Source organism: Lepidochelys olivacea (genome assembly GCF_965140295.1).
Source record: "Lepidochelys olivacea isolate rLepOli2 genome assembly, chromosome: 1".
In the NCBI taxonomy this organism is placed as follows: Eukaryota; Metazoa; Chordata; order Testudines; family Cheloniidae; genus Lepidochelys; species Lepidochelys olivacea.
This window is the reverse complement of record NC_140411.1, coordinates 196,768,635-196,783,086: the sequence shown is the minus strand read 5'-3', so window position 1 is coordinate 196,783,086 and position 14,452 is coordinate 196,768,635. Positions and strand designations below refer to the sequence as shown.

General features: G+C 42.1%; 1 protein-coding gene across 1 annotated transcript in view; it reads right to left on the bottom strand.

Moving 5' to 3' along the window:
• The window catches only part of CBLB (Cbl proto-oncogene B), a 201,552-nt gene extending 188,598 nt beyond the window's left edge, over positions 1–12,954 (bottom strand). The window contains exons 1-2 of the mRNA XM_084612705.1: positions 12,794–12,954; positions 11,452–11,631 (exon numbers count right to left, since the gene is read on the bottom strand). Of these exons, the coding sequence (XP_084468831.1) occupies positions 11,452–11,631; positions 12,794–12,937 (324 nt within the window). The 5' untranslated portion in view covers positions 12,938–12,954. The remainder of the gene's footprint in view (positions 1–11,451; positions 11,632–12,793) is intronic.
• Positions 12,955–14,452: the final 1,498 nt, after the last annotated feature.

The following is a 14,452-nucleotide window of genomic DNA, read 5'->3' as shown; positions in this document are numbered from 1 at the left end:
TCCCATACGATGCCACTGACATTATTGTTATTGTCTAGTTTATGGAGAACTTAACCTTCTATTGGCATTCGTAAGGATCAAGTAGTCCTAGCCACTCCTCTCCACATTTTATGCACGTGTTCCTTTAACAGGAACGCCTTTGCCTGCCTGCTCTGCACCACATATACTACAGAGACACTAAAAAAGGCTTTACTATAAACTCAACTTTTGCAACTTCAGGGTTCTACTAAAAAATGGCATCTACATGCACCTTGAGTCATTAAGTTTTTAAATGGGACCCATTATATATAAACACTTCAGTTAATTTCCTTTTAAAAACAACTGACAAACGGAATATGCTTCAAATGAATAGTTAAATATCTATTTTGTACATATTTATTTGAATCAAATCTACCATACAAAGTGCTTCATACACCAACCACGACAGCCTGCTCCTCTATGGGGAATGTATATACTTATTTAAACTACTGCCTTCACAATTGACTTTTTTAAACTGTCTTGTGATCTTGTTAGCTCTCGTAACTAAGTAGGTTTAGGCCTGACCAGTCTTGGATTTAAAAAAAAAAAAAATATCCAGGTAAATCCAGATGCTGTAAGAAATTGTGGTAATGACCCGGTGGGCAGCATTCTTCAGTCCAAGCTAGAACTGAACTAATGTCCCATATGTTTGCAGGGGGTACTATGCCACCAAAGATGCAAAGTTCAAGATGATGCTCATTATCCACTTTGAAAGAGTAGAATTTTAGTCCTGCGTTCTGACCATATACCAATTAAAGGCAGTTCTATTCTGGCTACTTAAATTCTCCTGTAATTTCAATTGAAGATGGTATTTTACTTCATTATTCTGTTCTAAATTACTGTATAGACTTGACACACAGTTCATAGAATCATAGAATATCAGGGTTGGAAGGGACCTCAGGAGGTCATCTAGTCCAACCCCCTGCTCAAAAGCAGGACCAATCCCCAATTAAATCATCCCAGCCAGGGCTTTGTCAAGCCTGACCTTAAAAACTTCTAAGGAAGGAGATTCCACCACCTCCCTAGGCAACGCATTCCAGTGTTTCACCACCCTCCTAGTGAAAAAGTTTTTCCTAATATCCCACCTAAACCTCCCCCACTGCAACTTGAGACCATTACTCCTTGTCCTGTCCTCTTCTACCACTGAGAATAGTCTAGAACCATCCTCTCTGGAATCACCTCTCCGGTAGTTGAAAGCAGCTATCAAATCCCCCCTCATTCTTCTCTTCTGCAGACTAAACAATCCCAGTTCCCTCAGCCTCTCCTCATAAGTCATGTGTTCCAGACCCCTAATCATTTTTGTTGCCCTTCGCTGGACTCTTTCCAATTTATCCACATCCTCCTTGTAGTGTGGGGCCCAAAACTGGACACAGTACTCCAGATGAGGCCTCACCAATATCGAATAGAGGGGGACGATCACGTCCCTCGATCTGCTCGCTATGCCCCTACTTATACATCCCAAAATGCCATTGGCCTTCTTGGCAACAAGGGCACACTGCTGACTCATATCCAGCTTCTCATCCACTGTCACCCCTAGGTCCTTTTCCACAGAACTGCTGCCTAGCCATTTGGTCCCTAGTCTGTTGGGTTCTTCTGTCCTAAGTGCAGGACCCTGCACTTATCCTTATTGAACCTCATCAGATTTCTTTTGGCCCAATCCTCCAATTTGTCTAGGTCCCTCTGTATCCTATCCCTGCCCTCCAGCGTATCTACCACTCCTCCCAGTTTAGTATCATCCGCATCTAGTTCCCTAGAGCTGCTGCATTCCACCCTACAGATGGCTGTATTTCACTAATGAACTAAGCGGTCCCCGTATTTGTGATTCTTTACGTAATTACTGTAGTATACTTACGTAGAGTGTGTGCATATGTATGTAGTAAATCAATGAAAATACTTATGAGAAAGAAAATAAATTGAAGTGTGATATACAGGTTTTATAGGCATGAGTTGAGGATTGCTTTTTTTTTTTTTTTTTTTTTTTTTTTTAAGGTAATGTGACTAAATCACTAATATGTAACTGTGATGGGGTGGACTAGGCCCAAAGGCCCCCTGCTGGAGCCTCAGAGGCCTGCCACACCCATCCCAGGAAAGGAGCAATAGAGAGGTCCTCCAAGCAGTCTACAGTGGCTGAGGAGAAGCAGCCAATCAGAGAAGCTGCAAGCTCATATAAAAAGGAGCTGTAGGGCCAGAGTGAGTGCAGTCTGCTTGCTAGGACTACGGGAGAAAGAGATGCTCCTGGCTGGCTGCGAGGGCTAAGGCGGATAGTTGCTAGCAGGGACCAGGGAAGCGAGGGAATAGTTTCTGGCCAGTCACCAGGACTCACTAAAGACAGGCCCAGGGAAGAGACTGTCTGTGGAACTGTTACCCCTGGAAGGGAACTGATCTAGACTGACCTAGCTGGAGAGCCCAGGGTCAGAGAACTAAAGGGCAGGTGACGAGCCCCCAGGAAGGAAGCCATGGGGGTGCTGCTCCACCCCAGAGTAGGAACCTTCATATGCAAACTCACCAACTAGGGTACTGAGATCAGCCCTGTAGGGCCGACTGAGGACCGGAGCCCAGGGAGGGCTACAGGGACAGTGTAGGTGGCTGGACCAGAGGACTGAGTCGCTGAAGACGCGACGAGAGATCCAATCGGCTGGAGGTGTAGCTTGTGAGAGGTGTGTGCCACCCTGCTGAACAGAACTAAGAGATTGCAGGCACTGAGAAAGGGAGTGCTCACGAGAAAGGGGGTGCTCATGAGAGGCAGATACTGACCCTGTTACAGTAACTAAATATGTATTTTAACCTTCAAATATTGCCTGGGACAAAATTTCTATTCATACTAATTTCATGAGTTCAAAGTCCAATATCGTGGGCAATTCCAGGGGAAGAGACATCCCCCTAGAAACTCTAAGCTATTTCCTGTGATACAAAGACTGACTTTCTAGCCCTCCAAAGTCATGAGATACCAAGCATACCTTAAAATTGTCACTAATTCCATGCTGCAACATAAACAGAGTGGAAAATTCCATATTTGGCAGGAGTGGAGATAGAAGGAAAGCACGTTGCAGTTTTTCTGAATGGAAGTGTTATGCACATATATCGTAAAACCGGGTCAAAATTTAATTCAGTTCCTACTTTTAAAACTTATTACTAACCCTAGTAGGCCGCAACAGCAGAACTCAAACTGACAACTGTTGATGCGAAATTTTTATATTACAGAGGGGAAGCATTTAAACATTAGATTTGTAAGAGTTTTCTCCCTTATTTTTCTTGGCCCTCATTCACTTTGTATATTTTTCAACAGCAGTTTTGCTCTTTGAAGACTCACCCTTTCACTTTATCTGAAGTAAAAATGATGTGTGTCAGTTACTTGTTATGGGAGGGATTTTAGAATCACAAATAGAGGTGATTGAAGCTCCTTGAAGCTTCTAGCCCGAGAAAGAGTGCTTATTCCGACAACATATCAGCAAAAAACAAACCCAGAAAGTTACAATCATGCTAAATTGATCCACTTTTTAAAAATTAAACTGAAATTATCTACTCTGAATTCCTCCTAAGGAAACTGGATGATTAAAATAATTAGTTCTTATGTGGAAAGACATGCTGCACAAGGAGAAAAGTCATACTAGTGTAAGTGGAAGAAAGGTGGCTTTATGTATACCAGAAAGGTGAACACGCTATTTCACAGGGTATGCTGCCTGTATATACACAAGTTGCTTATTTTGGTTGAGGATTTTCTGTGGCTGGATGGCCAGACAGTTGAACAAAGGGCACACTGTGAAAAAACAAGACTCAGTTCCTCTTTCTGGTGCTTTAGAAAGTCTTTTTTAGTCCAATACAGTCATATATAGCTAACAACAGGATTCTGTGGTCAATCTGGTTTACCATTCTTCACTGTCTGCAGACTATATGGAGACCAATTACAGAACAGTAATAGACACCTCAAGATTAGCAAAGCCCTTCAGTTATACAAAAATATTTCTACAATAAAACTCAACTCCTCTTAACTTTATCATTTTAATTCGTTTATCACAAAACAAGTGATAGAATTTAGTTCAAATGCTTAAGAGTCCAAGCACCCACACACTAAGGTTGTGAAGGATTTTCTACACTTATTTTTACAGTGGACCAGATTGCAGTATGGAGGAAATGTGTCTGTAAAGAGATGGTTGTGTAAACCATATGGCTCCTAGAGTCAGGATGTCCTGAGACTTACCACAAGGGTTCACGTTAATAGTAATCAACAAGAAATGACAACAGCTGACGTAAAAGGCTTCCTAAAGCAACCGAGCTCTCATAGTACATACCTTTCTGAAAAACAAAGACACAGCAGGCTGAGCTTTATGACGCAAACCTCACATTAGCACTAGCATAGGGTATGAGTCAGATCACTGATTACTTTTGTATTGTGACTTGGATTAAGCATGTAGGTATTTAGTAAGCATTTAGTCTATAAAAAAAAAACAAACAAACAACATTCAACAAGTTGAAAATGAAACTTTTCCTTGATTGAGGCATGTCAAAGTGTATATAAGATCCTTGAGGTAGCCTACTCATAACAGGATAACAACATATACCACCATGTTTAATCGCTGTGATACTGGGGCACCTACTTCCTTCTAATGCATGGCCAGAGTATGCACCCCATGCTATCAGAAACAGATTTGGTCATAGTGATCTTTCTATCTGTAACCTCCAGGCTTGACTGCTGCAGTTCACATGGAATAACCAAATGTGAATTAAATGGGGTTCTTATATTGAAAGGTTTCCATGGGATTGGTCAGAGCTACCCTAGACATCACATCCTCTTTTTTCCACCACTCTGACTTCCCTTCACAGCTTCTTTTCACTGGCTCAAACAGTCAGTGTGGGAGACCCTCATGAGACTGGAGGCAAACTCTCAGGGGAACTGGACCTAGACTATGGAATTTGTCTCCGCAAGAGACACGGAATACAACCTTCAAGGGCCTTAGAAGAAATAGGCTTTGCATTTGGGCCTATGTAGCTTTCCCTCCCAATAGCTCTTCTCAAAAAATTAATCCTGCACATACAAAAAAAGGTGATACCGATTCGAGTTCTATCTTACTGGCAGGGAAGGGAAAGAGAGCATTCACTTTGTTTCTCTTTAACTACATGGGAGATGCTCAGTGACTGTCCTGACGAGAGTCATATACAGTAAGTACCTAGACACAGAACACTTTGAAGTAGGATAACATTTTTTAAACAAATATGACTAAGTTAGACAGTGTTTTAAAGTCTCTTCAGATTAGAGGGAAGAGATTTCCATTGCACCTATATAGCCATTTGATTTCATGTAGAAAACCGTGTGTGTTGTTTGTTCCACAATGATCTTTTTGAAAAATTGTTTTTAAAAGGTCAGTTTTAATGCTTTGATAAAACAGCTTTACACTGTCAAGCAAAGCACGGCAACACTTAAACACCAGGATATGTTTAAATGCCAAAATGCTGGTCGAGGACCATGTGAGAAAAGTAACTTATTCTGTTGCTGTTAGTAATCTGCTGATTATGACTCCTACTAAATTCTCTCTAATCAGCTGAACCCAATGGACGGGACAATTAAGAGTATCAGTTACTAGTATATTTCCAAGGTTACAATTTGAAAGGCTCTACTTAACCCGCATCTTCTGCCACACAGTGCAAAACCACCACAAGATTCAAACAAATTGGCTCAGAATACCACACATGGGTTGAAAGTGGCTACGCAGCAAGATATTGTAACACTTCTGATCTCCAGAAAGCCACAGCACACAAAATCCTAAAGAATGAATCCTGAAGAACGAAATGGCGGATTGGCTACCGGGAAAATGGTGAGATCACAAGGTGCAGAATCACCCACCAAAGCCCACTGCCCCCAAGACAGCATTAACTATCAATGCATTGGCATTGTACATTGCAGATGGGTAAAATTACCAAGATGTAGAAAAAACAAAAGACATCTGGAAGAGATGTCATCATCTCACCAGAATGGATGAAGAGGCCTTTGCTATGTGACTTCAACCCGAGGGAACAGTGGGTTCTCATATCCTGGATTCAACAGCTTCCATACTGTAACGGTACTTGTTTTAATATGGGCATGGGGATGCAAATATAGCGGTGTTACTTTAAAAGCAAAAAGTGCAGTGCTTTGATAAGCTGTTCATGCCTCATATCTGCCACATAGATATTCAGAAACCAGCAAAGGGAAACTCCCCTGGTTTTTCACCTGATTTTCTCTGTAACTAATTTTTTATCATTTTTTCCTCCACACAAGAGAGGTGTGTGGACATAAGACTTTCAATCAATATTTAAAACACAGTGTAACGACCAGTTCATATACTCAAGAACGCTGTGGTTATGATTTACTTAATTGGTTCCTTTGTGGTACTGTGAAGTTAAGTGACTTGGAGGTTATACATTTCAAATGTTACATTGAGGGTTATAAAGAATAATGAATGTATACATTGGGTTTCACACTCGTTAACTGTACTCAATAGAGACACTGGATGCTAGAGAAAAAAAATTGGATTTTGGCATCCCCTCATTTTAAAAAAAAAAAAAAAAAGTATCACTTTTAGTAATGTGGTTTTCAATAATCACAAAGCCAATAGCGCAAGCTTTGAGTACACATTGTGCTTTGCTCTTAGACTATATTAAATAGCAAATCAAATTGCTCTTCCTGCTTTCCATTCTGGATAAAATTTATGGCGTGGACCATGATAAAGCAACAATACAGTTTATATATGAATTTTACTTTCTATCCTGCTACTTAACCATATTTCCCCCTAGTACTTCAGAGTACCCTGTAGCGATCGAAAGTTGAAGCACTCATACATGGGAGCACAAATACAATATTCTTTCAAAACATTTCACAATTTCACTAACACTTAAAATTAATGTGAACTCCCAGCTCTTAATAGCCAGACTATTAAAAGTGTTAATCTACTCTCATTTACATGGTAGGCGTTTCCCCTGCTACTCTCAAGATAAAGGCATGCTCCTTTTAGGAATGCACTTTTGTTTTCTAGATTCTGAAATCTATTATGCTTATGATTTTGCTGCAATATCATCAGATGTTAGAAGGCCCTTCCAATGTATCTTCAATACATTTTATAGAAAGACTTAAAATGATTTGTAATTATAATTTTATTATTGCACCAATATTAATAAATTTCAGATTCAGTTCTCATATATAGGTGCTACATCTTATTTTGAGAAAATTTTGTCATCCACTATATCAAAGAATTAGTTTTGTGCTAGTGAATACATCAGATATCTTTGGACTCATAATAAAGTTATCACTGGAAATTATGTCCAGCTTTCTGGAACATGAAACAGGAGCATCACCCAAACCTTGGTATTATACAAAGTAATGAAATAAACCAATGCTCAAGAACTTTTTGATGTAAGTACTGCTTGTCCATTCAAAAAGAGGAGTTTACACAGAAATACAAAAAATTTATATTAAATCTACTGTTAATCAGGAGTTGTTAAAAAAAACAGAACTTAACTCTTTTTTGTGTATCAGTAAACTTTATAAAAAGTAAATTTAGATTCAGCTTGACATTGCCCCACATGCACTGATTTGTTTACTTGTAACTACAAGACTCAGAGACTGCATCAGGAACAATTAATTTTGTATTTTTCGCAAGTAGCCTCAGTAGTAAATATTTACCTGAGGGGACTTTATCTAGAATGTCATGCCATCACATTTTGTTCTATCAATTTTGACAGGATTCTTTCAACTACCAAAGGAAAGTTGTGGGGGGGTTTAAAACTGGTACCAAAGAGATTTCAAGGTGAGATACTGTATATGAAGTTGCAGCCTTAATCCTGTTCTCAGAGCTAAAATATAAAACCATGAAAAACAGAGTTATGAAGTCTCAAAATTGACAGACCCTTAACTATAACAATTCCAAGTCATGGCACGTAATACACATGAAGATTTGCATGATGTTGCTAATGAACTTTACATACAGCATTACGTATTCTCCAAAAACCCTAATCCCACAATATAGTTATTTTACTTTGCATAATTTTGTAGTATTGGATAATCCCACAATGCTTGTAAATGGAGCAGCAAATGTGTTTTGCTACTCAAGTTACTTCATATATGGAATCTCAACTAATGAGAAAAAGCAGGGACAGCATGGAGAGGAGCATAGGAAACAGAAACGCCCGAGATCTAAACCCAGTCTTGACAGTGGTTCTCTGTGTCCTTGGGCAAAACAACCTCTCTGTCTTGTCCTCTACAGATAGAGAAAGAGGAGAGATTATAGTTAAAGACCAATATTAACCACTAGTTATTTAGGCCTTGAAACCACAGTCTGATCGCTGAGTGGGGACCCATATGATTATGCAGAGACCCACTGAGTTCACTGGGACTCTGTGTGGGTATGTATATGCACAGATTCACCAGACTGCAGGATACAGGCGCACAACGGTATTTAAACCAACAGTTACTTGGGAAGGTTTTTAACTATTTCTGGTTTTAATCCCTGGTTTTGATTTAGATAGAGGAGAAATTTACCTTCCATTGCCTACTGCTGAGAAGACTTAACATTGGTTATTTGCCAACACGTTACGTTTATTCAAATGCACTCTCTTCACTATAAGTACCAAATGCTTAACTCAAGCAAGTTACAGCATTTGGACACCATTACATCACCCTGTCTGGTATACTTTAATGTAATTTGGAAATAAAATTTGATTAACTGACAGCATCTTAAAGAGGATACATTGAAGACCAAACTGAGGACACTTATCCAGTGAAACCAAAAAGAAACCAAAGTGCAGCCTTTCCAAATAATTCTGCAGAACAGGCCACACAGTCTGTTTTGATGCACTGATGTAATAATGACAAAGTTATTCTATGCAAGCTGAGTGACAGCAATCCATAATTCTAAACAATGAGATTAAGATTCAAACTAACCAAAGGAAAAACGCACTGTAAGGCTTTCTGCATGGACTGACATATTATTGCAAAGAGGGAAATATCAAACTGTACATTCCCTCTATTGTTTCAAACATGATATAGACAGATGCCATCTTTTCAAGATGAAAACATCTTGAAAAGTATGAAGAGTAGTGTCTGCCTCCAAGTGCCTATATTTTTATATTAATTATGACACATTCCCTATTTACAGAACTTAACCAAATTCAGATCTGGAAGTAATAGAAACAACTCACTGAAGTCTCTGGAGTAGCACCCATTTAGGTTGCCCTTTAGAATTAGCTTTAGGGGCTATTCTAATAAATAGAAGTAATATTCTAGTGTAGTGGTTCTCAAACTTTTGTACTGGTGACCCCTTTCAAATAGCAAACCTTTGAGTGTGGACCCCCCCCCCTTATAAATCAAAAACACTTTTTAATATATTTAACACCATTATAAATGCTGGATGCAAAGCGGGATTTGGGATGGTGGCTCACAACACTCCAGGTAATAACCTCGCAACCCCCTGAGGGGTCCTGACCCCCAGTCTGAGAACCCCTGTTCTAGTGGTATAAGCATGCAATGGCAAATAAGGTTCCAATAAATGATTCTGATCATTCTAATTTAGCAAGATGCAACAAGTTTTCCTAATATTAATAAATATTTTGCATTTATATACCACCACATGGATCTCTACATTAAAATGCTTATATTTTAAAAATAAGTGAAATGAACCACAGGGAGTTAAGTTAACTTTCCAAAGTCAGAGTCAACATCAGAGTTAGATCCTTAGGACATGTCTAAACTACAATCTTAAATCGACCTAAGTTAGATTGATTTACGGCCAATGCAGCACTTCCACTGACTTACAAGGGGCAGTGGGGAGGGGCTGAGAGACTGCCCAGACCCCAGCTGCCCTCCCGAGCTTCTCGCCTTCCTGCTTCCTGGGAGCAGGGGGAAGCCACCAGGGGCTTCTCATCTTCAGTGGGGAGATCCACAGCTAGAGTCTGGCTGCTATGCTCCCGGCAGGGAGCAGGGATCCCGGGGAACAGTAGGGCTCCCAGTGGGGAGCCTGGGTGACAGCTCAGCTTGGAGCAGAGACAGCAATCTGGCCCAGAGCCATAAAAGGGACAAGAATGACAGCTAACCGCCAACGTGAAGAAGACACTGCGTGAAGAAGACACTACAGCAACATATGGCCTACGTCTCTTGTGGCGGTGGAGTTTTATGTGCATGTAGTAGGGCACTTATATCTGCAGGAGCAAGGCAGTAGCGTAGGCACTGCACTTACACTGTGGTGTAGCTGCGTTATGTCGACCTAACTCTGTAGTTTCAGAGTAGCAGCCGTGTTAGTCTGTGTCCGCAAAAAGAAAAGGAGGACTTGTGGCACCCAGAGACTAACCAATGTATTTGAGCATAAGCTGTAGCTCACAAAAGCTTATGCTCAAATAAATTTGTTAGTCTCTAAGGTGCCACAAGTCCTCCTTTTCTTTTAACTCTGTAGTTTAGACCAAGCCTTAGAGTCACGTCTCCCTTGGTTCTAGGACCTGAGACTACCAGGTATTAAAACCTCAATCATTTCAAAGGAAAGCTTCCCTGTGTTGATTATCCTCAAAAATCAAGCTCTTATCTACCAAATCACTCTGCCTCCTGGGACTGTTACCCAAACTAGTAAACAAACTATTCCTAACTTTAGTACAACACCTTTTTAGCTAATTTGAACTTAGTCTATAGAAAGCTGTCACTTCCGCTGTATAGTTTAATAAAATGTGCGACTTTGAGAAAGCAACATGCAGACGCTACAAGATCTATAAAGCAATGTTCCCTACCCAACCAAGCAATGTACCCAAGCAATGTACCCAACCAACAATAACTGTCAATAAAATACATTTCCAGCTCCAAAATAAATAGTCAAGCAAAGAAGATGTACGAGTACTTTTTAAAAAAATTAATGCAAAAAATGCAGACAAAGGATTTAAAAATAAAGGATTTCTAACTCATCTGTTTACTCCATTAAGGGATAACCAGAGAGTGATTTCCTCCTCAGGCACAATTCTTACAAACATGTACAGTATGCATACGACTGTCATGAGAGTGCTTTATAGCATGATTAGCTTAACTGAAGTTACATGCGCAAGAGGTTTTGTTTGCAGACTGAGTAAACAGGACCACTTTGAAACATAAGGAATATTTGATACACAAGAAATAAATGAAGCAGTTTTTTCACAACAGCTCTACAAGTCTGAGTTATTTTGAAGGACTTTGACCAAGAAGAGCAGCAGGACTTAAGGCAAACGTGCATTTCCCCACTCAAACAAGATTAAAAAAAACCCATAGCCAGAGGCCAGCAAAATGAACCAATAGGTTTATCTGACCTAAAAGGCAAGTCCCACTCTTTTCGAAGAAGGACACACATGGCAAAGGAATAAAATCTGCAGGATGATGTAGATTCTCACATGGACCCATGTAAATAACTTCCTTCCCCAACAGGAGAATACAATATGTACACACGCAAAACTTACCACTTTGTCCATTAGCTTCCAAGTCTTCTCCACAGTTCTGCGGTCAGCAGCTGCTTGCTTGGGGGGCCCCACAGCATCCTGAATAGCATCTATGATGCCCAGAATACGCCCTTTGCGGGGGTTTCCTCCTCGGCCACCTGGGTTCCGGCCATTCAGGGAATTGGCCATCTGGGATCCGATCTTAACAAAAATAAAGAAATAAGAATTATCATAAGGTGTCCTAAAGACATAAAAAAACAAAACCATACAGCGAGGTACCCTTTCCTTTCCCCAGTCAGGAAACAACAAGAGTATGTTTGGGAACTGGCTTAACTTTTGTTGATGAAGAGTATAAACCCACCTGGGCTGAGTTTACACTGACAAGTGACCCTAGATTTGTCATCAACGTAAACATAAACAGGATAAATTTACACTTGTGTGTGGACACAGACTTTTACCCCATAAACAAAAACAAACCCACACCTACACTTTCTGCTTCCACCCTCCCTAGCTTCCTCATAAAGAAATAAAAGCCACTGGTGAACCTAACACCACTGAAGATCACTTTACACGCCCCTGTTGGGTTTTCCAAGGACTCCAATAAACGTACAGATGATCATGTACACACACAGCTCACCAGGGACACAAGCTTGTCACCAGACAACAAAGGCATATGGACTGCCATTTGCCAAGTTACCAAAAAAAAAAAAAAAACAAAGCCAACAAGCCTGCGAGGAGCAAATGTTTAGGACAACAAAATGAACCATACATACGGTGTATTATCTTGTATAAAGAGTGAGAGAAAGTGAAGAAGGGGGAAACCCTAAAGAGCAAGAAGGAAATTTCTTCTGTAAATCCAAGCTCCCTGAAGCTTTGTTTCACAGGAGCGACAGCTTTGCCCCCTTCTCTGTCCAGTCTGAGCAGATGGTGGTGGGGGGGGGGGAGCCAAAAAAGTAGTACCCCCCAATAAGTCTTCCCCTCCTTCTTTTCTCCCTCCCACCTTCCGCGCCTGGCTTCAGTCCCAGAGGCAAGGACGCGTCCCCCCCCCAGCAGCGTGTTAAATCCCAGCCGCGCTCCCGGCTCCGGAGGTTCTCGCTCTGCCCCCTCGGCAGCCACACGCGCCCCCTTCCCCTCGCACGCACCGGCAGGCAGCGAGAGCAGAGCAAGTGGGACGCCCCGGGGAGCCGCCTGCCGCGCGGGGGCGGCCGCTGCCCCCGCAGGAAAACACGGAGAGTTAATTCACACCACGCCGCCGGGTCTCTCGCTCGCCAGCCATGTGGCTGGGGGCCTGCATAAAGCGGGGGGGGGGGCACCCCGCGCTCCCAGCCTGGGCTACCCCGCTCCTGGAAAGTGAGGCGCGTACAGGCTTCAGCGAAAGCGCCGCTCCTCCGCTGGGCTCGGCTCTTGGCTCTTCCCTCTTCCCCCTCCAGCTGCTGCCGCCGCCGCCGCTGCTGCTCTCCTTGAAACATACACACGCTCCCCGAGCCCAGCATTCACTCCCACGCATGCGCGCTGGAGAGGAGGAGGCGAGAACGGGCGCTTTCCTGGGGGGGTTGGGACCCTAAGGCTCAGAACGTTAGCCAATCGGAAGGGGGGGACAGGGCTTGCTTGACAGGTCAGGCAGCAAATGGGTGGGAGGCAAGGCTGGGCTGAACGGGCTTGAGCCCCTCGGAAGGCAAGGGACGGGCGAGGGGAGGGACAATAGGCTGGCCTCCAGAGTAGGATTGATGGGGGAAGGGGCCAATGAAAGTGCTAGCCTGGGGGGAGGCGGGGCTACCGGTGCCACCTCTTTCCTTCTGGTTTCTATCTCTGTGCTTCTTGATGGAGGGGCGGGGAGAGAAGAAGCAGGGGCTAAGGGGAGGGGGACAGCTAGGGGAGGAGGGGCAAGGGGCAAGTGGAAGGATGGGGGAGGAAAGGTGTAGGAAGGAAGGGGTTGGTGGATGGACTAGGGAGCCTGGGGTGCTGCAGGAGAGGGAAAGGTGAGTTGGGGAAGAGGGGACAGACAGACAGAAAGAAAGAAAGAAAGAAAGAAAGAAAGAAAGAAAGAAAGAAAGAAAGAAAGAAAGAAAGAAAGAAAGAAAGAAAGAGGAAGGAGTTGACGGGGATAGATCTAGGTTTTCTGTAGGGTGGGGGAGTCAGTCTGTCCTATAAAGAACAGGAGGACTTGTGGCACCTTAGAGACTAACCAGTTTATTTGAGCATGAGCTTTCGTGAGCTACAGCTCACTTCATCAGATGCATCCGATGAAGTGAGCTGTAGCTCACAAAAGCTCATGCTCAAATAAATTGGTTAGTCTCTAAGGTGCCACAAGTACTCCTTTTCTTTTTGCAAAGACAGACTAACACGGCTGTTACTCTGAAACCTGTCTGTCCTATGGTGAGCCAGGCCCAGAGTATCTGCCCTAAGCCCTCTTACACATTGGGAGAGGGCTTTGCTGTTTTACACTAAGGATCCTGCTTCTGGGTAGGGAGCACTTTTTATAATCTGCCCCTCAGATAGAAAGGATTTTGTTGTGCCTGTTTTACTGATGTACACTGTATTGCCAACCCCAAAGTCAAAAAGTTAGGTCCCAAAAAGTCATGAGATTTTTAACAATCAATTGGGATATTTTTATTGGCATGCTGGGTTTCAAACCTCTTAAGTGTCACATTTACAGGTAGAAAAGGAGTAATTGTAGCACCTTAGAGACTAACCAATTTATTTGAGCATAAGCTTTCGTGAGCTACAAGCTTATGTTCAAATAAATTGGTTCATCTCTAAGGTGCCACAATTACTCCTTTTCTTTTTGCGAATACAAACTAACACGGCTGCTACTCTGACACATTTACAGGTATTTCTCTACAGCCATGAGGTCTGGAAAAAGTACGTTTTTTACTTTTTAAAAAATGAAATCTGAGAGTCTCCCTTAATTATAACTTCCAGGACAGCTAAGAAAAACACCAAATATTGTGAGGCTTGTAATAAAATTGTGATAGGTAATAACAGTGAATACATAAAAACCCGTTCTACATATTTATTTGAA